The 27,698-nt window shown below is 37.7% G+C and overlaps 1 protein-coding gene across 2 annotated transcripts in view; it reads left to right on the top strand.

Moving 5' to 3' along the window:
- The first annotated feature begins 4,631 nt into the window (after nt 1–4,631).
- Nucleotides 4,632–27,698, top strand: part of RFTN2 (raftlin family member 2) — a 63,640-nt gene continuing 40,573 nt past the window's right edge. For both annotated transcript variants that reach the window (XM_008999146.5, XM_002749600.7), the window contains exons 1-3: nt 4,632–5,307; nt 21,445–21,628; nt 24,621–24,735. In XM_008999146.5, coding sequence (XP_008997394.2) covers nt 5,169–5,307; nt 21,445–21,628; nt 24,621–24,735 — 438 coding nt within the window. In that variant the 5' untranslated portion in view covers nt 4,632–5,168. The remainder of the gene's footprint in view (nt 5,308–21,444; nt 21,629–24,620; nt 24,736–27,698) is intronic.

Here is a 27,698-nt window from a genome sequence, read left to right as displayed (position 1 = left end):
AAACTGTCCTTGAAATCTGCCATTGGCAGCAAACAAATAATTCATTACAGAAAAAGTGACCAGAATTAGAAGACATTTATTCCAAAATTTTATCCCAATTACTGTTAGTATTCAATATCTGATAAGCCTGGGGAAACATCACTGATAAAAGACTCTCTATGGAAACAAATATGGTCGTGACAGTTGGATATCAGGCTAGAAGAGAAATGACCCGGATTCATAGCTTACCCTTTATATTAGCATTGCTAGATGGATAAGAGTTAAAGCACTTAGGAGGAATGAATAGGTGCACCACAGGATTTTTAGGACAATGAAACTACTCTGTGTAGCACTACAATGGTAAATACACATTATACATTGGTCAAAACTCACAGAATGTACACATGAAGTGAACCCTAATGTCAGCAATGGACTTTGGGAGATGATGTGTCGATGTAAGTTCATCAATTGTAACAAATGTGCTGCTCTGGGGAGGGTTGGTGATAGTGGGGGAGGCTATGCATGTATGAAAATGGAGCAGATGGGAATTCTCTGCTTTCTGTTCAATTTTGCTGTGAACCTAAAGCTGCTCTAAAAAAATTAAGTTTATTAATTTTTTAAAACTAACAAAAAACAGAAAAAAATTATTCCAAAAAGATAAATATACTACTGAAGAGATGCAGATTATTCTTACAGACATAAAAGACAGGCAGAAAAAAAACTTTTTTTTTTTAAGATGGAGTTTCACTCTGTCGCCCAGGCTGGAGTGCAGTGTCGTGATCTCAGCTCACTGCAACCTCCACTTCCAGGTTCAAGCGATTCTTGTGCCTCAGCCTCCCAAGTAGCTGGGACAAGAGGCATGGGCCACCACACCTGACTAATTTTTGTATTTTTTTTTTAGTAGAGATGGGGTTTCACCATGTTGGCCAGGATGATCTGGAACACCTGACCTCTAGTGATCGGCCCTCCTTGGCCTCCCAAAGTGCTGGGATTACAGCACCTGGCAGAGAAAAATTTTTCAATGAAAGTGTTTTTAGATGAATATATAGGCATAAAAGATAGAGGCAAAATATGTGGAAACAACTGATAAAAACTTAAAATATATAAGGTTAATACCTTAAACAGTTTTATGGCTAACCATGTATTTAGATAAATAATACATATGAGTTATTTAGTCATTAGAATGAATTTTCTCTGCTTATTGGTTCCTAACTGATTTCTGTGTCATGAATTACTGGCCTCAAGCGATCCTCCTGCCTTGACCTCCCAAAGTGCTGGGATTACAGGCATGAACCACTGTGTCCACCCTCTAACTGATTTCTTTGTATGTCAACTACTTGACTATGAAGTTGAATCTAAGTATTTAGGAAATAATCCAGTGTGAGGAGAAAAGTAACCCTTACAAAAATCTTCATGGTAAAAGTTTGAAAATGACCAAAATGTTACTTGGTAAGCATTGTATTAATGCAGTGAAATCCCACATAATTATCAAAATAGCAGGAATGTGTGCCATATTGATAAATGAAAATGTTTTTAAAATATCATTAAGAGTCAAAATTTTATTTTGTTAGAATTTGGAGGAGAAAATTACCTAAGTGATTGTTCAATTATGAATTTAAGGAACTAGAGTTCCTTTTACTAAAGGAAAATAATTCCTTAAGGACTTACTGATGTACCACACTCATTCAGTCGTCACCTCTCTTTTGGACTATTGCATTTACCCTCTTGACTGGTATCCATTCTTGCTCTAATTAAAACCATCTTCCTGAAATCAGTCACAGTAACCAATCTAAAAGGCAAACTGATGTCACTTGCCTGCTTCAGACTCCTCACTTGATTATTCCATTTGATTATTTGACTCACCTTTGCTGCCTACAAAATAAAGTCCAAATTCCCTTTGTACAGTATACAAAGTTCATTACAGCTTAGCCCTTGCCTCCCTTACAGCTTACACTTGTGTCACATTTTATGTCAACTGCATCATGTTCCTTCAATATGCCGTACTCTTTCATGATTCCATGACTTTGCTCATGCTTTTCTCTCCTCCTGGCACATGCTCCCCACCTTTCTATATCATCTTAAGAATAGCACTACACACTGAGGTCTGTTGTGGGGAAACAGGGGAGGGACAGTGGAGGGTGGGGAGTTGGTGAGAGACAGCATGAGGAGAAATGCCAGGTATAGGTGAAGGGGAGGAAGGCAGCAAATCGCACTGCCACGTGTGTACCTATGCAACTATCTTGCATGTTCTTCACATGTACCCCAAAACATAAAATGCAACTTAAAAAAAAGAATATTTATCCTTAGCCAGGTGTGGTGGCTTATGCCTCTAATTCCAGCATTTTGGGAGGCTGAGGCGGGTGGATCACAAGTTCAGGAGTTCGAGACCAGCCTGGCAAATATGGTGAAACACCCGTCTCTACTAAAGATACAAAAAAATTAGTTGGGCTTGGTGGTGCACACCTATAGCCCCAGATACTTGGGAGGCTGAGGCAGGAGAATCACTTGAACCCAGGAGGTGGAGGTTGCAGTAAACCGAGATTGTGCCACTGCACTTCAGCCTGGGTGACGGAGCAAGGCTCTGTCTCTCTCTCTCTCTCTCTCTCTCTCTCTCTCTCTCTATATATATATATATATATATATATATATATATATATCCTTGACGACAACCCAGACATCATCCCCCAGACTGAGTTAGAGGCCCTATCTTGAGTTTCTATAGCATTCTTTGCATACTTTTATTTCAGCATCTACCAAATCACATTGAAATTATCTTTATATGCAGAAGCTCCTGGACTTAATTAATTAATTAATTAATTAATTAATTTTAAAAAGAAATTATCTGTATATAAGTCTGTATTTCCCATTACACTATAAGTTTCTTTAGGGCAGAGGCCATGCTTAATTATCTTGTGTACCAGCACCTAGTTCAATGGCTGGAATATAGCAGGTATTTAATAAATATAATGGGTACTTAAATAGTCTTTCAGGCACTTCAGTAAATGCTAGTGACCTTCAAAGATTCTCTTTCTGCCATACAGGACCTCACAGCCCACCATACCAAAGAGGATATGGAAAATGTCAGGCAAGAAAGTACTGTGAACAGTCAAATGAGTCACACTGGGTCAGATTTGGCTATTGTTTAGTCAAATTCATCCAGAAATTGCTTACCACCGACAATGCTCATCCTGCAGCATAAAAGACTATGGAATTTTTCTCTAAGACATTTCTGAGAAGTAAAGGCAAGTAGGCAGTAGGAAAAGACAAAAGGTAATGCTCTGTAAAATAAATAAGCCATCCCCCTTTTAAGAGTTTTCACGATCACTCTTCAATGTGATTGAAAAAATTTTTCAGGCTTGTGTTTTCTAGAATCTCAACTGTGATAAGGGTTTATTTTGTAAATAATGGAAGCAGTGGCAGAATCACTTCCTTCCTATTTCTACTCCCAGCCCTGTTTTATAATATACACACATCAACAAATGTATTTTGTGCTATTAGCCCAGACCTAGTGTCAAGATATGAGATAAGATTATCTCATTCAGCCTTCATAACAAGCCTATGAAGTAAGTTCTATTATTAACTCTATTTTACAGAAGAGGAAATGAAACTTGAAGAGGTTAAGTAACTTGCCCAAGATTACATCTCTAGCAGCCCTAAGAAGCAGGATTTGAACCCAGGCAGCCTGATTCCAGGGCTCACAGTTTTGATGAGTACACCATACTTCCTGACCTATAAAGGGTAAAATGTAATAAACATTTATTACAATTGGTCCATTACAAATTGTTCTTGACCTCAGGTAAATGGAAATTTATAAGACTGAATGGGCCTGTACAGTGGCTCACACCTGTAATCCTAGCACTTTGGAAAGCCAAGGCAGGAGGATGGCTTTAGCTAAGGATTTCAAAACCAGCCTGGGCAACATAGTGAGACCCTATCTCCACAAAAAATACAAAATGAGCCAGATGTGGTGGCATGTGCCTGTGGTCTCAGCTACTTGGGAAGTTGAGGTGGGAGGATCACTTGAGCCTGGAAGGTAGAGGCTGCAGTGAGCCATAATTGTGCCACTACACTCCAGCCTAGGTGACAGAGCAAGATGCCATCTCAAAAAAAAAAAAAAACAAATGCTAAATGAATCAAGTTGTCAGTTTTGCTTTATTTTTTAATTAAGGATACTTTGAGAACTGTAGAAGTATTAGTTGCTATCATAAGCCTTCCAATAGCAGAGTGTTTTAAACTATTTAAGGATGTTGGGGAAACTAATTACACACATAACTGTCTCTCCTTTGCAATTAAGTCTTTTTATGAAAATATTTTAATATAAATTTTTGTACTCTGCTGTTTTAATTAGCATATGATGTTTTCAACAGAAAGAAACTTCATGTGGAAAGAAATCCTCAAAAATGCTGTCTAAAGACTAAAGTGCTGTTTTTTAAAACTTTACTTTTCTCCTTTTAGACTCCAGAAAGTTTCTTCATAAAGCTGACTTCCTTTCTGGAAATGATTTTTGTTTCTAAATATGTTGAGAATCCATTCTTCTCATTTTCTCTCTCTGTCTCTCTCTCTCTCTCTCTCTCTCTCTCTCTCCCTCCCTCCCTCCCTCCCTCCCTCCCTTCCCCCCCCCTCCACCCACCCCTTTCTTCTTTTGCTTTCTTGGTAGTAATTGAGAGGAAGAAGGGTAGGCACAGGACAGAGAGAAGAGGGAAAACAGAAAAAGAATTGTATGCCACTATGTCTGAATATATCTTTTACTTGTAGATAATTACATCCAAGTTGCCCTTCTGCCTTTTTATTTCCATTTTTGGGCACCTCTTTTTATCATCCAGCCAACTGGGATAGACAAAGCACCGTTGGTGCCCTGAACGACAGAACTCTGGTAGGGGGCTGGCTGTAAATTGACGTGGCATGGAAATTCTCTGCTAAGTTTTAGCAGCTTGCATGTTTCTCTAAGATCAAGCCCAGCCTCCTGGAGCTGGAGCTTAATCATGGGTTCAAAGACTTTACAGAAAAATGGATAGAAAAATTCTTCATCTCCTTTCTTTGGACCCAGATGTTTTCTTTTTGGTTATCTATGGTTTAGCTGAAAACAAAATCAAAGCAGCTAAGTCTTAACTTTCTTTTTGCAGCTTAAACAACAGAATTTGCTGCTCTCCCTCCCCTTTCCTGCAATATAATTCCTTACAGATTTTGCCATGGGGTGCGGACTTAGAAAGCTAGAAGACCCTGATGATAGTAGCCCTGGAAAAATATTTTCTACCCTGAAGAGACCGCAAGTGGAAACAAAGACAGAATTTGCTTACGAATATGCATTGCTGGATTTCACTCTACAAGGTATTTTTGCTTCTATTTTGTTTGTTAAATGTTTCAAAGATAAGAGACTACTAGTTGTTTATAGTGTTGACCTATAAATTTTTTAACTGTTCTTCATAATTAGATTGTATATTCAAACAATAATGCTTTGCTTCTTATATTTTATAAGATTTTTGTTTTGTTGTTTGCTTCATTTTTTTGGTAACATGGCTCATATGTATTTTCTAAAATTAGGAAAATTGCTTGGAAATACTTATTTTATTTTTAAATCAAATATTTACTTACAGAAGTATTTATGAAAAATGCTTGATTTCCAGGACAAACAGCTATAGCCTTAGTGACGTTTGTATTTTGAGAAAGATTTGAAAATCACAAGAAGGTATTATGTAGAAAATATTACTTGCATCATATTGTGGAAGAGTGTTTGCTGAGACAATTCTGAGGCTTCCAGTTGTGTTAGACTCTGTGATTATGGTAGTCATTTGGTATTTTTGACCAAACTAAACTATAAGTTTTGAAAACGTAGTTAAAAAAAGAAAAAAAAAAGATAGCCTTCTGTGAGACACTTCCTTTGCTCAGTGCCCTGTCCCTAACAGAGAAACTCTCTGTTCCAGAAAGTTGGAAACACAAATAAACATGCCCAGATGGCAGCTCTGTGGAAGGAATTGAGGCGGTTCGATTTCACAAATACTTTGCCTTGTTTCTTTTGGAAACTTTAGAGTACTGTACAACTGCATAGAGAAAGCAAGTTTTAAAAAGAGCTATATCTTTAATTATGAGGTACTAAAAATGAAATTTAGAGGGCCGTTCTTACTGTTAAAGTTATCCACTGTTAGTGTTTAAAGTTCTTATTACAGTTATATTTTTAATTCTAATGAGCCACACATTTTATCAGTTCACAAAAAGTTTATACTAAAGTATCATGTTGAATATTATCTTAATTTTTTTTCAAATTTTTTCTTTACACGCATTCTCTCTCTCTTTTTTTTTGGTTTGCTCTAGAAACAGTGCATCTTTGTGCAAGAAGCAAGAGCAGCCCATTTTTCTTTGTCAAAAATTAAGCTGGCCAGCAAACAAACTCCCTTCCAGAGACATACACAAAATCTGTACATAGACTTTTAACGTGTTCACATCGTATTTTTATTTAAAGCTAAAGCTACTGAAAGAAAAAATATTAATATTATTAATTTCTTAATTTTTTTAATGAGAGTTAGAAATGGATTAAGATAATGGTGATTATCAGAGAAGCAACCAAACAATCGTATGAATTTTTTCTATGCTTTTTCAAAAATCTCCATCTGAGAAAATATTTGTAATGTGGTGCTATGTTCACACCATCGATTTTCCTTGTCAATTTCTTTTTTAGGACTAGTTTCTATAAATCTACAGGAGACAGACACATACTCTCTTTAATCTTGAAACACTGTCTATTAACAAATTTAGGTCAGAACCATTCTGATCTGTACCTTAGGATTCTCTGCACGATCCATTGGAGGATCATAGGGTTTAAAGTAACTTGAAAAGCTTTTCTGATTCATTTCCTTCCAACAATATTAACATCTCAAAATAACTTGTATAAATGCAGTCATCCTTGAATCAGAAAGATCTGTAGCTTTATTCAAAAGTCATTTGGGTTTTGTTATTATCAGAAGCCCTTTTTTCTGTGAAAGGGGTATGATTTCTGTCTTCCACTCTAGGTGCTTAGAAGAGATAACCAAGTATTACACTGTAAAGTGTAAGTATGGGCAGAGTGTGTAAATATTAGCACATAAAGCAGGCGCATACTTTAAAGCTGCACCTGGTTCCTATTTGGTAGAGGCTCCCAGTCTCATGGTGCCCAATTGCTCTCCAATTTTTCCACATGTTTTTGTTTTAGTTTTCTCTTTGTTTCTGTCTTCTCCATTGTCTTTGCTTCAGAAGCCAGGACTGAGCATCAGCCCAGCTCCACAAACCACCTTCCAGGTCATAGTTTCCCTGCCGCTCTTCTGTTGTCTCAGAACTCCAGCTGCCACTCCCATGTATATAGCAGTGGGTCATAGGTGGGTTAAAACATGCCAGCCTTCTGTTTGGCACTGGTAATTCTGTCCTGGGGTTGCTGGGAAGAGTCTTGAATAGTGGTACCTCTTGCCTGTCAGAGGCCACCATGGAATGAGCAACCTTTCAAGAAATAAAATGGCAGGGTGACAGCTGTGTGTGCTCATGATGAGGCCCATCTCTTACATTATTTTCCTCTGTTTTTGCCAAATAGAAGCCATGGTACAGAAAGTAAAGTTCCAATGGGGGCAGGAGGAGGAGACCCTCTGAAAATCCACAGTGCCATTTCCTGCGTTATGGTGGTTGTAATTTTCTTGAACAACTTATTTATTTTCCGTTCAATTATATATCACTTTCAAAGCTCCACCCCCAGAAAACAAAACAACTTACACCTCACATTTGCTCCTTAACTCTCTGTCTCTGTCTCTGTCTCTGTCTTTCTCCTTCTCCCTTCCCCACACTTTTCTTTTTCTTGTTAGCCTTTGAATTATTATTTACATCTCTCTGGGAGAAATCATAACATAGTGTTGAAGCATACAAAGCTCTGGAGTCATAGTTTTGGGATCCTGCATCTAGGCTGAAAACTGGGGCAAATTTGTAAACCATGCTCTATCTCAGTTTTCTCATCTATAAAATGGGTATTCTCATAGTGCTGACATCACAGAGTTGTTTTAAGGATCAAAGGAGGTAATACAAGATGATCTACTTGGAAAAATATCTGGCACTTAGTAAGCAGTTGATAAAAGTTAACTGTTATGATCCTTCCTCTGAGAATACCCTGTCTCCACATTCCTCCCTTAAACCCAGCTCTTGCAGGGTACTTTTTGACCAACCTATTGAGGTCATTAAAATAATTCCTTCATTTCTTCTCTGATATATAAGCATCAAGTATTGGTTACTTGTATGTTCTCTTCAAGGATTCATACACATCTTTCTTATTCTGGCCATAAAATTATTAGTCTGTGTAACTATAACTCGACAAATGTTTTTGGAGTCATTCCTGATTATGCTGTTATGCTGTGTATCTTAGGGACTATAAAAAAATAAAATACATAGCCCCTTCTTTCAAGAAATGTAAAGTCTCATCCAGGTGGGCCGAGTTTTTCTGGAGCTTTATGCCAAGTCTACCAACTGCACTAATGAGGGTTCAGTAAAATGTTTGTGGTATGTTTTCCGGATTATTGTATAGTAATGATTTCTTTCACCATATCATGATAAAGTAGCAATTCATTACTCCTTTTTATTAGTGAAAAGTTGAAGTTGTCTAGAGATTACTTATAGTATATCTATTTATATTTGTTTATGAAAGTATATAATGTATGTATATATGAGTGTATTATAGAATTTCTTAACAAAAAGTTAAAATAACTCTGCAAATAATCCAAAAGGGTTAATTTACTTTCTTGTACAATTTCAGGAAACAATCTGAATAATAATAGCCTAAAGAGTTTTTAGAGCATTTATATCTTTATGAGTAAAAAGAGGTTCTACAATACTAAAACCCAACAGAAAATTGGATGATAGCTTCCTTATTTGAATTTCTGATAGAAATACATAAACTATGAGTGAAATCTTGCTAGCCCCTAGCTTTCTTCACTGTTATTACAACCAGAAATTCTATTGTCTTTCATCATCACCATTAACAGCAATAGATATATATGTACTCTGTAGAAAATGCTGATTGGGCCGGGCACAGTGGCTCACGCCTATAATCCCAACACTTTGGGAGGCTGAGGTGGGCGGATCAGTTGAGGTCAGGAGTTTGCGACCAGCCTGACCAACATGGTGAAAACCCTTCTCTACTAAAAATACAAAAATTAGCCAGGCATGGTGGTGGGCACCTGTAATCCCAGCTACTCAGGAAGCCGAGGCTGGAGAATCACTTGAACCCAGGAGGTAGAGGTTGCAGTGAGCAGAGGTCGCACCATTGCACTCAAGCCTAGGCAACAAGAGCGATACTCTGTCTCAAAAAAAAAAAAAAGAAAAGAAAAAAGGAAATTCTGATTGGCATTGGAAATATAAAGAAGAATAAGACAGTTTCTGCCCTCAAATGTTTTGTATTCAATTTGGTCAAACTGGACAAGATCATGAATTCATCAAGGTTAGGAACTATATCGTCTCCATCTTTGTACACTCTGTGTCCAGCACAATGTTTGGAATATGAGTGATGGTCGATATTCTTTGTTGAATGAATGAATGAACAAAAAATAACAATACAAGGTACATGTGGAAGAAATAGTGTGCTACAAATGTCAGAAAAAGGGGAAATCAATTTTGAGTAAGATCAGTGGAACTAGAGTTAGGACTTTAACTGATCCTTGAAGAAAGTGGCTTAAACAGAAAAAGAGTGAACAGAGCAGTGAGCTAAAGGAGGTTTTTTAGGGAGGAAGCAGAAAGTAAGATTGTAAACTAATGGAGTATGGGAAGGTTCTGGCTAAGCTAAGGAGTTAAGACCTAATTCTATGAAAGATAAATGGCATTAAAGGCTCTTTGAACAAGTAGTTGATAGGTGCAGAAAAGTGTTTTAAGAAAATTCATGTGGAATTGCAGTGAGGAGGGATGGAGGCAAGAAGTCAAGGCTAATGATGATAAGGACCTGAGGGTGAAGGGCAGCAACAGGGATAGGATACAAAGGGTAGATATAACAGATGTTATGAAGGAGGAACTTAGCCTGTGACTGCCTGGATAGGCAGAAAGAATGAGGCAGCCAGGATGACTTCCCAGTTTTGAGTCTGAATGACTACAGAAATAATGAGGCCTCTTACAGAAGTGGGGGCACCCCAAAGGGAGTCTGTTTGTGGTCAAAGAGCAATTCCATTAGAGTCATGTTCCATTTGAGGTGCCAGTGGAAGATCTTAGCAGGAGCAGTTATTTATGCACAGCTGACAGTGAAAATTTCAAGAGAGAATTGAAATAGAATTTTTTTTTGAGACAAGATCTCACTCTGTTCCCCAGGCTGAAGTGCAGTGGCTCAGTCACAGCTCACTACAGACATGACTTCCCAAGCTCAAGCAATTCTCCTGCCTCAGCACTGGAGTAGCTGAGACTACACATCTTCCACCATGCCTGGCTTATTTTTTAATTTTTTTGTAGAGATGAGGATCTTGCAATGTTCCCCAGACTGGTCTCAAACACCAGCGTTGGTAAATTGTTAGAACCATTTGGGGAAAAAAATGTTTGGCATTATCTACTTAGCTAAAGATACACCCAACAGAAATGGGTGCACAGGTGCACCATGAGGCACTACAAGAATGTTCATAGAAGTGTTATTTGTAATAGCCTCAAAGGGGAAACAACCCAGAACTCCAAAAAACAAAATAATGGAAAAATAAATTGTGGCATACTCAGACAATACTGCAGAAATCAGCAAATACTCTCTAAAGTGTTGGATAGTAAATATGAGGTCTCTGTCACAACTATTCAACTCTGCTGTTGCAATGCTAAAGCAGCCATAGACAATATATAACGAAACAGGCCACAGGCCACAGTTCGCCAGCTCTTAGCACACTGCAGTGAAAATGGAGGAATCACAACTACGCAAGATGAATTCCACAAGCATAACATTGAGTGAAGACAGACACACAAGTCCATGCTATATGATTCCCTTATATGGCTCAAACAGAAGTATAGTGTTTAGGGCTGCATTCTGGATAGTAAACTAAAAAGAAAGTCATTATAATAACAATCAAGGTATTACATAGGGGACAGGAGCGTTGTGATTGAAAGGGTAAAGACTTCTGAAGTGCTGCTGTTTCCTAATTTTTGAATGGATAATGACTGCCTTAGTGAAGGGGTCCCCACCCCCAGGCTGCAGACTGGTACTGGTCTGTGGCCTGTTAGGAACAAGGCCACACAGCCAGAGGTGAGCAGCAGGCCAGCAAGCATTGCCACCCTATTAGCAATGACATTACATTCTCATAGGAGCATGTATTGTGAACTGCACGTGCAAGAGATCACACTTCTTAGGAGAATCTAACTAATGCCAGATGATCTGAAGTGGAACACTTTCATCCTGAAACCATCCACTCCCCACTCCCCATCAACAGAAAAAATGCCTTTAATGAAATCAGTCCCTGTTGCCAAAAAGATTGGGGTTGCTGCCCTAGTGTTGGTAGTTTAAAGTATGTTTTGTGTCTTTTTCTTTTGTATGTTACATTTCCACTCACCCCAACCCCCAGAAAAAAGTTGTAAAAAAAGGCTGAATAGGAAGTGAGTAGGGGTAAGGCAAACAAGAATGTAAGACAAGATGCACAAATACTCAGAAGGGGGAGAAAATTCTGTCGTCTGGAAACTGAAACTAAAACAGATGGTAGGAATGTAGCATATTAAGGAGATGGCAGGGAAACATAAGACTTCAGGAGTTAGATTATAATTTGATCCTTCATATATCTGCCTATAATAATGAACTACATAATTTAATAGAGTTTTATTGTATTTTAAGACTGCAGTTAGAAAGAACCAAAATAGTGAGTAGATAATTACGCATTGAGTAGATCACACAAGAGAGAACACTGGAATTCTGCAGAAAAGTGAAAGAAATACCTAAAACAAGGAAGGAAAAGGAAGTGAAGCAGCCTTCTTGGTTGGGATCAGCTGAGAGAGACTCACCAGTATGGGGAAAGGTTAAGTGAGAGACCCTTAGTAGTTCACCTTCCCACTGTGGACCCTGCAATTCTAACCATGCGAGAGCTCCTCAATCCTTGAGGGCCCTGAAACTAACATAGAGAGCTGACAAGAGATTGTGCCAAAGCACTGTCCCAGGAAGGAAGGGCATACTGGGTCCCAAACACTCCCAGAGACTTAAGCAGCTACAGCAAGGCACCATTTTACAGCCCCATCCCCAATAGACTGAGTGCTGTCTTAGATCGCTGTGGTGCTAAGACTGAGCCATAAGAGAAATGCGGACTGTTGCCTCTTGACTGAAGCACAAGCAACTGCATGTAGGCTACTGCAGCCAGGCCTTAGGGACAGATATCAACATAAGAATGCAGGACACATGAAAGCACAAGGAACAGTGACACTTCCAAAGAAACACAGTAATCCTCAGGCAACAGATCACAAACAAAAAGAAATTCATGAAATTCCAGAAAGAGAATTCAAATTATTAAATCTAAAGAACCTCAGTGCATTACAAGAGAATTCTGAAAAACATTACAAAGAAATCAGAAAAACAGTTTAAGATATGAATGACAAACTTAGCAGATAGATATAAAAATGAACCTAGCCAGGTATGGTGGCTCACACCTGTAATCCCAACACTTTGGGAGGCTGAGTCAGGCAGATTACTTGAGGTCAGGAATTTGAGACCAGCCTGTCCAACACGGTGAAACCTTATCTCTGCTGAAATAAAAAAAATCAGCCAGGCATGGTGGCACATGCCTGTAATCCCAGCTATTCAGGAGGTTGAGAAAGGAGAGTCACTTGAACCCAGAAAGCAGTGAGCGCAAGTGCCACTGCACTCCAGCCTGGTAGCCTGGGCAAGTGAGACCCTGGACACTATCTCAAAAAATAAAAATAAAAATTGAACCAACCAGAAATTCTGGAACTGAAGAATTCATTGAATTAAATACAAAGTACACTCAAGAGCTTCAGCAATAAATAGACTAGATCAAGCAGAAGAAAGAATCTCAGAACTTGAAGACAAGTTTTCTGAAATAACCCAGTCAGACAAAAGTTAAAAAAAAAAACAATTTAAAAGGATGAACAAAGTCTTCATGACATATGGAACACCACAAAAGGACCAAATACTCAAATTACTGGAATGCCAGAAGGCAAAACAAGAATGAAAGGACTAGAAGACCTATTTAATGAAATAATCAAAACTTCCCAAGATTTGAACATTGAGGTACAGGAGACTCTGAGATCCCCAAACACACACAAATGCAAAAAGATCTTCTCCCTAGCACATTATAATCAAACTGTCTAACGTTAAAGACAAAGAGACAGTTCTAAAAACAGCAAAAGAAAAGTACCTAGTCACCTATAAAAGATTTCCCATCAGACTAACAGCACATTTCTCAGCAGAAACTTAATAGGCCAGGAGAGAATGGAATGACATGTTCAAAGTGCTCAAAGTAAAAAACTCCCAGCCAAAAATACTACATCCAGCAAAATTATCCTTCATAAATGTAGAAAAAGGGTTGGGTGCAGTGGCTCACATCTTTAATCCCAACACTTAGGGAGGCTGAGGCAGGTGGATCACTTAAGGTCAGGAGTTCAAGACCAGCCTGGCCAACATGGTGAAACCCTGTCTCTACTAAAAATATAAAAATTAACCAGGCATGGTGGCATGTAGTCCTTACTATTTGGGAGGCCAAGGCAAGAGAATTGATTGAACCTGGGAGGTGGAGGTTGCAGTGAGCCAAGATCGCACCACTGCACTCCAGCCTGGGTGACAGAGTGAGACTTTGTCTCAAAAAAAAAAAAAAATGGAGGAAATAAAGTCTTTCCCAGCCAAGCAACAGCTGAAGGCATTCACAACCACTAGTCCAGCCCTACAAGAAATGCTCAAGGGAGTCCTAAACCTGGAAAGCAAAAGAACAACATTTACCATCATGAAAATAGACAAAAGTATAAAACTCACTGGTAAAGTAAACACATAAATGAAGAAGAAAAAGGACTCAAATGGTACCACTACAAAATACCACCAGCTACAATGGTAAACAGGAAGAGCAAAAGAAAGGAAAAAAGAACATACAGAACAACCAGAAAACAATTAACAATATGACAGGAATAAAAACTCACTTATCAATAATAACCTTGAATGTAAGCAGATTAAATTCTTTACTTAAAAGATATAGACTGGCTAGATGGATTTAATAGCATGATCCAATTACATGCTTCCTATAAGAAATGCACTTTACCTATAGAGACACATATTGACTGAAGTAAAGGGATAGAAAATGATAATCCATGTAAATAGAAACTAAAGAAAACAGGCATAGCTATACCTGTATTAGGTAAAATAGTCAAAATAGTAAGTCAAAAACGGTAAAAAAAAAAATCACAAGGTCATTATATTATGATAAAGGAATTAATCCAGCAAGAGGATATAACAATTCTAAACATACATACACCCAACACTGGAGCACCCAGATTCATAAAGCAAATATTGCTAGATCTAAAGAGAGAGACAGACTTCAATGCAAGAATAGTGGAGTACTTCAACCCACTTTCAGCATTAGACAGATCATCTAGACAGAGAAACATTGGATTTATTTATTATAAACCAATAGATTTTAATTTTGAGCAATTTTAGTTTTACATAAAAATTGAGCAGGAAGTATAGAGGTTTCCTACATATCTCTTCACTGCTCCCCCCACCACCATTTCCCTGATTATTAACTTTTTAAAATAATGTCAACTTTGATTTTAGATTTAAGAGGTACATATGCAGGTTTGTTATATGCCTATATTGCATTATGCTGAGGTTTGGGGTACAATTGATCCTGTCACCCAAGTAGTAAGCATACTGCCCAATAGTTTATTTTTCAATCCTTCCCCCAATCCCCCTTTCTAGTAGTCCCAGTGTCTATTGTTGCCATCTTTGTGTCCATGAATACCCAATGAAACACTGGATTTAAACTGGACCACATGGACCTAATAGACATTTACAGAACATTTATCCAACAACTTCAGAATACACATTCTTATTAGCACATGGAATATTCTCCAGAAAAAATCATATGTTAGGCCAGAAAATGAGTGTTAACAAAAAAAAATTTTTTTGAGATAAGGTCCCACTCTCTTGCCCAGGCTGGTTGCAATGGCACAATTATCGATCACTGTAACCTTGACCTCCCAGGCTCATGTGATCCTCTCACCTCAACCTCCCAAGCTGGGACCACAACCATGCACCTCCACACACAGCTAATTTTTTTATAATTTTTGTAGAGATAGGAGTCTCACTATGTTTCCCAGGCTGGTCTCAAACTCCTGGGACAAGCGCTCCACCTGCCTCAGCCTCCCAAATTGCCAGAAGTAGAGGCATGAGCCACTGTACCTAGCCAACATTTTTTTTCTTTATTTTTTTGAGATGGGGTCTCACCCTGTCTCCCAGGCTGGACTGTAGTGGCACAATCATGAATCACTGCAATATCAACTTCCTGGGCTCAAGCAATCCTCCCACTTGAGCCTCCTGAGTGACTGGGACGACAGGCACATACCACCACATCTGGCTAATTTTTGTATTTTTTGCAGACACTGGGTTTTGCCATGTTGCCTAGTCTGGTCTTAAACTCCTGACCTCAAGCAATCTGCCAACCTCAGCCTCCCAAAGTGGTGGGATTACAGTCATGAGCCATCATACCCAGCCACAGTTTTTTAAAAATTGGAATTATATCAAATATCTTCTCAGACTAGAAATCAATACCAACAGGAACTTTTTAAATTATACAGATACATGGAAATTAAACAGCATACTCCTGAATGACTATTGGGTCAATGAAGAAATTAACAAGGAAATTAAAAAGTGTCTTCATACTAATGAAGATGAAAATATAACATATCAAAAACTGTGGGATACACCAAAGGTGATACTAAGAGAGTAGTATATAGCAATAAATGCCTACATCAGAAAAAGTAAAAAGATTTCAAAAACAGTCTAACAACAATGCACCTGAAAGAACTAGAAAAACAAAAACAAAACAAACCCAAAATTAGTAAAAGGAAAAAAATAATAAAGAATAAACTAAACAAAATAAAGGGAAAATCAATACAAAGGATCAATAAAACAAAAAGTAGGTTCTTCAAAAAGATAAACAAAATTAATAACTGCTAACTAGATTAACCAAGAAAAGAGAAGACCCAAATAAAATCAGAAATGAAAAAGGAGACATTACAACTGATATCACAGAAATACAAAAGATCATTACAGACTATTATGAACAACTACACACTAACAAACTGTAAAACCTAGAGGAAATGGATAAATTCCTGCATACATACACCTATCATTAGGAAGAAATAGAAAACCTGAACAGATCAGTCGTGAATAGCAAGATTAAATTAGTAAGGAAAAGTCTCCCAACAAAGACACTGGACAGATTCACTACCACAGAACTGGACAGATTTACTAACACATTCTACCAAACATATAAAGAAGATCTAATACCAGTCTTCCTCAAGCCATTTCAAAAGATTGAACAGGAGGGAATTCTCCCTAATTCATTCTGTAAGGCCAACACAACAAAAAGGGAAAATTACAAGCCAATGTCTGTGATGAACATAGGTGCAAAAATGTTCAACAAAATACTAGCAAATCAAACTCAATAGCACATCAAAAAGATAATACACTATGATCAAACGGAATTTATATCAGTGATGCAAACATGGTTTAACATATGCAAATCAATAAACATGACACATCACATCAACAATGAAGGACAAAAAACATATGATCATCTCAATAGATGCGGAAAAAAAATTTAATAAAATAAAACATCCCCTCATTGATAAAAACTCTCAAAAAACTAGGCATAGAAGGAACATACCACAAAATAATCAAGCCCATGTATGACAAACCCACAACTACAAGAAAACTACAAAACACTGAGAAAAGAAATTGAAGGAGGTCTGGCACAATGGCTTATGCTTGTAATCCCAGCACTTTGGGAGGCCAAAATGAGAGGATTGCTCGAGTCAAGGAATTTGAGACCAGCCTGGGCAACAAAGTGAAAACCCATCTCTAGAAAAAATTTAAATTTTTAACTTTTTTAAAAAGAAAGAAATTGAAGAGGACACCAAACAAATGAAAAGACATCTCATGCTCATGGATTGGAAGAATTAATATCATTAAAATACTGCCCAAAGCAATCTATAGATTCAATTCAATTCCTATCAAAATACCAATGTCATTTTTCGCAGAAATAGAAAAAAAACTAAAATTTTTATGGAACCACAAAAGAGTCAGAAGAGTCAAAACAATTTTAGGAAAAAGAAGAACAAATCTGGAAGCATCACACTACCTGATTTCAAAATATATTACAAGGCTATAGTAGCCAAACAGCATGGTATTGGTATAAAAATAGACACATAGACCAATGGAACAGGATACAGAACCCAAAAATAAATTTGCATATTTACTGCCATCTTCAACAAAAATGTCAAGAGCATACACTGAGGAAAGGACACTCTCTTCAGAGTATGGATATCCATATGCAGAAGAATATCTATTTGTTACCGTATACAAAAATCAACTCAAAATGGACTAAAAACTGAAACATAAGGCCCAAAACTATAAAACTACTAGATAAAAACATAAGGAAAACACTTAAGGACATTGACCTAGGAAAGATTTTATGACTAAGACCCCAAAAGCACAGACACCTAAAATAAAATTAGACAAATAGGATTATATTAAACTGAAAAGCTTCACCACGAAGGAAGGAATTAACAGACTAAAGAGAAAACTTACAGAATGAGAGAAAATATTTGCAAACTATTCATCCAACAAGGGACTAATATCCAGAATATACACAAGGAATTCAAACACCTCAACAATTTTTGAAAATTACATTAAAAAGTGGGCAAATGACATTAATAGACAAAAGAGAAGACATACACATGGCCAACAGGTATATGAAAGAATGCTGAATATCACTAATCACCCAGGGAAATGGAGATCAAAACCACAATGAGATGTTAACTTACCCCAGTTAGAATGGCTATTACTACAAACACAAGAAGAGATGCTGTGGAGTTGAGGGCGTAGAGAAAAGGGAGCAGCAAGGCCACCAGTATCCAGAAGTTCTCCCAAGCCCACAAGCTCATATGAACTTTTTTTTTTTTTTTTTTTTTTAATTTTTTATTGGATTATAGGTTTTGGGGTACATGAGCAGAGCATGCAAGACAGTTGCGTAGGTACACACATGGCAGTGTGCTTTGCTTTTCTTCTCCCCTTCACCCACATTTGGCATTTCTCCCCAGGCTATTCCTCCCCACCTCCCCCTCCCACTGGCCCTCCCCTTTTCTCCCCAATAGACCCCAGTGTTTAGTACTCCCCTTTCTGTGTCCATGTGTTCTCATTTTTTCATCACCCACCTATGAGTGAGAATATGCGGTGTTTCATTTTCTGTTCTTGTGTCAGTTTGCTGAGGATGATGTTTTCCAGATTCATCTATGTCCCTACAAACGACACGAACTCATCATTTCTGATTGCTGCATAATATTCCATGGTGTATATGTGCCACATTTTTCCAATCCAGTCTATTATCAATGGGCATTTGGGTTGATTCCAGGTCTTTGCTATTGTAAACAGTGCTGCAATGAACATTCGTGTACATGTGTCCTTATAGTAGAACGATTTATAGTCTTTTGGATATATACCCAGTAATGGGATTGCTGGGTCAAATGGAATTTCTATTTCTAAGGCCTTGAGGAATCACATAGTGACCTAAGAAACATGCTAGACATAGAAAGACATGAATAAGGTAGGTTCCTTTCCCTTAAGGAATTCTCAGTCTAACAGCAAAGATATATAAACAAATAACTATGATACAATCTGATAAGGGCACTAGTAGAAGGATAGGCAGCCCAGAGGAAGGAATTATTAACTCAAGCTGGGGAAACAGGGAAGGAAATGAAGGCCTGGTGGCATGAAACAGAGTGGCAGGTTCAGAAACTCCAAGTCCTTCCAGCATCCCAAAGCAAGGCATGTAAGAGAAAGACTAACAGGAGTGGAAGCTGAATCAATAGGCAGAGGCCAGACCATGAAGATGCTTTTGTATCACGCTAAGGCATTTCCACTTCCTGTGGTAAACAATTTTCTTTACATTTTTTTAGGATTAGTATATAGTTCTAAAAATAAGTTTAGGTTATGTTTCATTCCTCAGTCTTAAGAGTTACTTCCATTTTGTTATAGTTTTTCAGTTCCTTTGTTTAGAAATTAGAGTTGGTAGTCAAAATACTAAAGAGTAAAACCAAATGAATCACAGAATTGCCACACCACCAAGCTGGGCTGGGCTGTTTACAAGGAAGCCCATATGTTTCTTCAAAGTCCAGGATCATTCTCTTTGTTTTCATTCCTATTCATAATGTTGAAGAAAATATATTTTAAGTAAAATAGTAACTTAAATCCAAAAGAGGGTGAAAATTGTAGGAAGTGGATCCTTCCTGGTTTACGTAACTTTTCTGTTGAGTGTTATTTTAGTTTTTAAGTTGGCATGAATACCCACTGATGGTGGATTTCTGTTTCATCGAATGGATACTAATGTCAGAGGAGGAGGGAATTTCCTCTGGCCCTTCCTCCTCATCTACTTCTTAACCTCTTTCCTGTGCTCAGGCAATCAGCAGCAGTTCTTTGCTGGGCACCACTCATCACACTGACAGAGGTCAACAGCCAACTAGGCCCGTATCTGGAATTAATTTCATATGTCTTGTTACTTAAGAGATAATCAAAATTAAAATCAAAAAGAAAAAAGGTCTATTTCTAGGTATTAATTCTTAATTGTTTTTCACACAATGAGAAATATTGTTGTAGAAAATAAACTTGTTATTTAAACTAATACTGCTGGAACATTAAGAACATTTACCCAAATAACATACTCTTTTCCTTTTCCTATTCTAAAGTCTGTACAGATAGTGCTTTTCTACAGTTTTTACAGATTGGCTCTTCTTCAAGGAATGGTTTAACGGCTTCTAGGCAATAGGGTTGGTATAGATAAGAAGTAAAAAAAAAAAGGAATGGTTTAATGGCAAATCAATTTTGCATTTAAATTTCTGCTATGTTTAGAATTTTTATTTATTAAAGAGAACTACTGGACATCTTTACTTTTTCATTCACCTTTATGCAAGCATTTACATCAGTGCCATAAGAAATCATATGTTTTGCTTCCCAGATAAACTTAAAACACAGTGCTTTTGAAAGAGTAATTAGAAATATATAAGAAAGCACTTGACAAGTACTGTTTAATAAATGCCATTTCTCCCATTTTTAATTATTAGGTTGGTATAAATTTTATTTTTGAGAAATTATGTGTCTCTTCTGGGAGCGGTGGCTCACACCTAAAATCCCAACACTTTGGGAAGCCAAGGAAGGAGGCTTGCTTGAGCTCTGGAGTTTGAAATCAGCCTGGGCAACATAACAAAACCTCGCCTCTACAAAATATACAAAAATTAGCGGGGTGCGGTGGCACACACCTATAGTCCCAGCTACATGGAAGGATTGCTTGAGCCCGGGAAGTGGAGGCTATAGTGAGCCAGGATTGTGCCACTGCACTCCAGCTTGGAGGGTGAAGTGAGACCCTCCCTCAAAAAAGAAAAAAGGAAAAGAAAAGAAAGTATGCATCTCCTCTTGTCCAGTCATAAAAAATACTGGCTTTTCAAATTATTGTATCTCCTATGTATGTCTTCCATATTTATTTATTAATGGAAATATAGTTACTCAAATGAAATCCTAAAAATGAAACTGCCTTAACTGAAAAAAAAACATGTAAGACATTGCATTTCTGCTTTAGACATATTGGTGATATTATATGTCTACTAATTTGTAAGGTCACTTTTCCTTTTTCTGAAATGACTTTAAAAATGTATAAATACAGGCTCACACCTGTAACCTTAGCACTTTGGGAGGCCAAGGAGGGCAGATCATAAGGTTAGGAGATCAAGATCATCCTGGCTAATACAGTGAAACCCTGTCTCTACTAAAAATACAAAAAATTAGCCGGGTGTGGTGGCGCACACGCCTGTAATCCCAGCTACTCGGGAGGCTGAGACAGGAGAATCGCTTGGACCTAGGAGGTGGAGGTTGCAATGAGCCAAGATTGCTCCAGTGCACTCTAGCCTAAGCAACAGAGTGACATTCTGTCTCAAACATTTTTTTTAAGTGTAAATACATGTTAAATTAACTTTATTTGAGATTAAGCCATTGGAGATTTTGTTGTTGTTGTTGTTGTTTTCATAGACAGGGTCCTGCTATGTTCCTGCTATGTTGCCCAGGCTGGTCTCAAACTCTTGGGTTCAACAATCCTCCTGCCTTGGCCTTCTAAAGTGCTGGGATTACAGGCATGTGCCACTGCACCTGGCCAAGATCTTTTCCTACTCATTAGTATTATCACACATAGGTAGAAATAATGTATAATTCAATCTTATGAATGTGCAAATTTCTCTTTGCTTTTAATATTTCAGCTTCATCAAACCCAGCAGTCATCAAGATAAATTCAATTCTAGATATCGTAACAAAAGTGGAAGACTATTATCTTAAAGGATATATTGTTGGGGCTATTCATCCTGTTTTACAACCTGTGGGGCAGCGAAAACACCTACCTGCAAGTTACCTCTATAGAGTGGTGCTGTCACGCTTGAAATTAAGGTAAGCATGCTGCTCAAGAAAGAAGCAGGTGAGAGTGACAGTTCTCTTTGTCTAAAAGAAAAAGAAATTTTGAATCAAGTGACGGAGAAGAAAGGATAATTGGGGGTTTTAGTTTAAAGCACCTTTTCCAGCAATGGAACCTGGATGGGAGCAAGGAAATTTACACCTCCTTCCTTAAACTCCTAATTGATTTTTGCTTCTTGCAGACAAATGGGTGCTAAGTGAGGAAGTCAATGAACAAAGGGAAAGGCACCTGGAAGCTCCTGTAGGCACTTCAGCAGCTGCAGAAGTAGGAGTGAGCTACCGGTATCACTAAGCTAAAGAGCTGACCAGACCTACCAGCTCCACTTTCACTAAACTTTCTGACTGTCCTGCGTTGTTTTTTAATAGTGGCAACAAAAACTATGTCTACATTCTAAAAGTTTCTTTTTTTTTTTTTCAAGACAGAGTTTCACTCTTGTTGCCCAAGCTGGAGTGAAATGGCACGGTCTCAGCTCACTGCAACCTCGGCCTCCATGGTTCAAACGATTCTCCTGCCTCAGCCTCCTGAGTAGCTGGGATTACAGATGGCCACCATCATACCTGGCTAATTTTTTGTATTTTTAGTAGAGATGGGGTTTCAATATGTTGGCCAGGCTGGTCTCAAACTCCTGACCTCAGGTGATCCACCCACCTCGGCCTCCCAAAATGCTGGGATTACAGGCATGAGCCACTGTGCCCAGCTCATTCTAAAACTTTTAATAACGGAAAGACCTATTATGACAAGTTCTCACAAATTGGATAGACCTCTGCCCTGTTCCCAAAATAGAATTTCAAAGCTAACCATTGTAGTGTTTTTTATTTTAATAGCTACTTTTCCAAACAATACTGCAACCATTTTTGCCAGCCTAGATTGTAAATTTGATGGTTTTTATAGTAAAATACTGTTACTCTTTCCAATGAAGAATAAAGATAACCGGACAAATATCTTAGATTAACAGTGAAACCCTGTCTCTACTAAAAATACAAAAAATTAGCCGGGTGTGGTGGCCCAAGCTGGAGTGAAATGGCACGGTCTCAGCTCACTGCAACCTCGGCCTCCAGGGTTCAAACGATTCTCCTGCCTCAGCCTCCTGAGTAGCTGGGATTACAGATGCCCACCATCATACCTGGCTAATTTTTTGTATTTTTAGTAGAGATGGGGTTTCCCATCTTTCCGTTATTGACATAACTCTTCAACTAATATGTCACTCAATGCCAGGGATGCGTTCTGAGAAGTGTGTCCTTAGGCTGTTTCATCATTGTATGGACATCATAGAGTGCACTTACACAAACCTAGATGGAACAGTCTACTATCACCAAGGCTGTATGGTATAGCCCATTGCTCTGAGACTACAAGCCTGTACAGTCTGTTACTATTGCGAATGAATACTATAGGCAATAGTAACATAGTAATAAGTATTTGTATAGCTAAACATACCTAAAGATAGAAAAGGTACAGTAAAAATACGTTAATCTTATGGGACTGCCACTGTGTATGTGGCCCATTGTTGACAGAAACATCATTATGCAGTGCATGACTGTATATTAAAACCATCTCAAAAACCAGAGAAAAACTGTGTTTTCTCTTTATTGTGATGGATCAACAACAATCACTTTATGAGAGGGCTAAGCAGAGAAGAAAAAATGAAATTAGAGGAAAACCAAGAAAGTAGGAAACTTTAAGAAAAACAAGAAAGGGCCTTAAAAGATTCCAGGTGGGCTGGGCGCGGTGGCTCACGCCTGTAATCCCAGCACTTTGGGAGGCCGAGGCGAGTGGATCACAAGGTCAAGAGATCGAGACCATCCTCGTCAACAAGGTGAAACCCCGTTTCTACTAAAAATACAAAAAATTAGCTGGGCATGGTGGCGCGTGCCTATAATCCCAGCTACTCAGGAGGCTGAGGCAGGAGAATTGCCTGAACCCAGGAGGCGGAGGTTGCGGTGAGCCGAGATAGCGCCATTGCACTCCAGCCTGGGTAACAAAAGCAAAACTCCGTCTCAAAAAAAAAAAAAAAAAATTCCAGGTGTTCACACCTGTAATCCCAGAACTTTGGGAGGCCAAGGGGGACAGATCACAAGGTCAGGAGATCGAGACCATTCTAGCTAACATGGTAAAATCCCATCTCTACTGAAAATACAAAAAATTACCTGGGCATGGTGGCACACACCTGTAATCCCAGCTACTCGGGAGGCTGAGGCAGGAGAATCACTTGAACCCGGGAGGCAGAGGTTGCAGTGAGCCGAGATGGTGCCACTGCCCTCCAGCCTAAGTGACAGAGCGAGGCAAGACTGTCTCAAAAAAAAAAAAAAAATTCCAGGTGTGTTTTTAAGGGACACTGTCTCCCACCAATTAATTGCATACTTAAACATATCTGGTGGGGTGTACAGGCTTCAGCTTTCACTTAAATATAAAGCCTCATCAAATATTTACTAGTTCAAGCATTACTAAGCAAACATGACATTTTTGGACAGTAGTAATGCTCATGTCCTAATTACAAACTTATCAACCACATGTGAATTATCTTTTCTGCTTTTAAAATTACTTCAGATAGACTTAGCAGTATCCTGGCAAGGCCAAGAATAAGCAAAGAAAAAAGATCAGAAAAGAAGAAAAAGGAAAAAGAGCAATATTTATTTGCATTTAACTAGAATTTTTACTTGTGCTTTTGCTCAATAAGCTATAACACCAATCTAAAATTATTTCTTATAACTTTTATTAAAACAACAGACTTGAAGCTTTTCTTTCTTTCTAAATTACAAATTAAATTAATAGCAGTTTAAGGAAATTTGACTTAATAGAAGTTATTGTGTTTTTCTGGTATTTTTATGTAAGAAGATAGCCATCAGGCTTGAAATAACAAAAAGCAATTACCTTGACCTAGTTTCTGAGTTGCTCACTCATTTTCACATGGCATATTAGCTGAAAAGCAGCAATTGGCCTCCAATCATGAACATATTCCCTCTGTTACAGCCCAAAGAATTCAGCAGCACCGAGTGGACAAAGACGCCCAAGGCTTGTGATTGAGGAATGTCCTCTAACTTCTGAGGCACAAACAAATGACACAGCAAAAGAACTGATAGAAAAGGTACTAAATGTATGCACTTTTTCATGGGTTATTGAGAAACAGTTGGCATTTCTTCTTCGTCAGTTTTCTTTTTTACCCTAAAAAGAAAAAAAAAAGGAAAATGAAAAAAAAAGACATAAAAATAAAAATATGATAGAATATGTTAGGAAGAATAAAAAAAAGATAAAAGAGAAATAAAGAATAGGAAATTGACAGGTAACTTTTCTACCAGAATTTAACACATATCGAAGCACTTGTGTCAAATTGAAAAGAGTTTAAAACAGAAATACAGCACTTTGGGAGGCCGAGGCGGGTGGATCACGAGGTCAAGACATCGAGACCATCCTGGTCAACATGGTGAAATCCCGTCTCTACTAAAAATGTAAAAAAAATTAGCTGGGCATGGTGGCGCGTGCCTGTAATCCCAGCTACTCAGGAGGCTGAGGCAGCAGAATTGCCTGAACCCAGGAGGCGGAGGTTGCGGTGAGCCGAGGTCGCGCCATTGCAGTCCAGCCTGGGTAACAAGAGCGAAACTCTGTCTCAAAAAAAAACAGAAATACAGACCAATGAAACAAAATGGACAACCAGAACTAAATTTAAACAAATACAAAAAGTTTAATGACAAACCTGATGAAATAAAATGGAGGAACAACCATTATTTAATGAATGCTGTTGGGAAAGTAGACAATTGTTCTGCAGAGAATAAATTCCACATTTCAGATGAGATAAAGAGGCAATTTTTCATATAAAAAAGAAAATGAAGAGTAAATATATACAATCACTACATTAAGGAGTTTGAGTATATAAATATAACAACTGTACCAGGAAAATTAAGCTTAAAAAGGAAGAATCGAAGGGAAATCTGCAACAGATGTGTCCTATGGGAGCTTCATTTTCAAAATATACATCACAGGAAAGGAATACAAATCCATGAAAGTAATATGCAGTCTTAAATAGACAGAGACCATGGACAACAAATATAAAAGGAAGAAACATCAATAATTAGAAGACATTTGGTAACAGGTTCAACCTAATAATGTTTAATATAAATAAAAACAGAACTCACCAGTGTTAAATCGGGAAATTTAATTAAAATCAAGTGTTAGCAAAGCTTTAAGAAAAGTTAAGTTCAGGTGTGGTGGCTCACACCTGTAATCCCAACACCTTGGGAGGCCGAGGTGGGAGGACCATTTGAGGTTAGGAATTCCAAGACCAGCCTAGGCAACATAGCAAGACTCCAACTCTACAAAAACTGAAAAAAAAAAAAATCAGCTGGACCTGGTGGCATGTGCCTGTAGTACCAGGTACTCAGGAAGGTAAGGCAGGAGGATCACCTGAGCCCCGAAGTGAGCCTGCCTGAGCTGTGATCAAGCTACTGCACTCCGGCCTGGGTGACAGAGCAAAACTCTATCTCTGATAATAACAATAATAAAAACAAACAAAAGTTCACCTTCATAATACAAGTGGAATTGTAACAAATTAATGCAATATTCTTGAATATCTATTTAGTAAGAAGAATCATAAATCCTGATTTGTTTTGTCTTTTTTTTTTTTTTTTTTTTTTTTAGAGAAAATAATCTGGAGTGCAGTTGTAAAATCATAGCTCACTGCAGTCTCAAAGCCTCCAACTCAAGCAATTCTCCTGCCTTAGCCTCCCTGGTAACTGGGATTGCAGGCATGTGACACCACACCCAGCTAATTTTTTTATGTTGTAAAAACAGGAGTCTGTATTTCCCAGGCTGGTCTTAAACTCCTGGGCTCAAGCGATCCTACTGCCGTGGCTTCCCAAAGTGCTGCGATTCCAGGTGTGAGCCACCACACCTGGCCATGAATGCTGTTTTATGTTGTAATTCCATCCTTAGGAATTTATTTTAAGAAAATAATTGAAAAGGGGAAAAATCATTTTTATACAAAGATATTTAATCAACAGTGAATAAGGGTCCAAATTCTCAATAACTGGAAGACTTTGAAATAATGGCAGATTAATATAATAGAATATTTTATTTTACGGGCATTAAACATGACAACTATATTGACTGCCAAGATAGAAAAACCTATATCATATAACTTAATTGAAACTTAACTGAAAAGTTGAATGCTATATGTAATATTGATTAAAACAAAAAAGTTGTATTCAGAATTTATGGAATTTTATAGTGAAAGCTGTTTTTTTTTTTTTCATTGCACTGGCATATTTATAAAGTTTTACTTTTTATTTAAATACAGCTATAATCCAAGACATTTTCTTTCAGGTAAGAAACTGTGAAACATGTTCACTTGTTTCTCTTGTTGCCTCCAAGTTTTGAAATACCAGGTATCTATGATTATCTGTGGTTTGGGGATAGCCAGTTATAGTTGCTAATGATTATTTTCCATTTAGGTACAAAGTCACACTATTCAATAAGGGTTTTTAGGAAAACTCTTTGAGACTCAAGTTGGAAACAAAGTATGCACATTGTTTATTAGTACTATTCTAGGAAATTTTTTTTCTGGTAATAAATCCACTCCAGCAAATTTCTTTTGAAAACAAAAATGTAGCTACTAATTTAGTCTTAATAGATCACCATCAGAGCCCTTGTTTTGAATTTGACTTCCTGGACACAGTTAAAGATCTGTTTAAACAGGAAAGTACTGTTATTTCAGCAATTCGAGTAACGGGGTTATTTCATTAAGAGAAAAGCTTCAGGAAACACAGCACATGAAATATTTGAGCATTGCTCCAGGTATGAACAAGAGCCATAGATGAATGCCAAATATTATTTTTGAGTGGCTGCCTTGTGTAGAGTTGGTTGTTGAACAGCTAACTTTTAAGTTCTAACATTATACCACTGTTCACTCTTAATTTTAAAATTAGGTTTCTCAGAATTTTAAACTAAAAATAACATTTTAAAAATAACAATCCTCCAATTGAAAAATGGAAAAAAAATTAATATTGTATTTGTTACCAGACCTTTCCAGATAAAATTTCCTAGTAACAGAAAAAA

Source organism: Callithrix jacchus, chromosome 6, assembly GCF_049354715.1.
Source record: "Callithrix jacchus isolate 240 chromosome 6, calJac240_pri, whole genome shotgun sequence".
NCBI lineage: Eukaryota > Metazoa > Chordata > Mammalia > Primates > Cebidae > Callithrix > Callithrix jacchus.
This window is presented reverse-complemented; position numbering and strand designations above follow the sequence as displayed.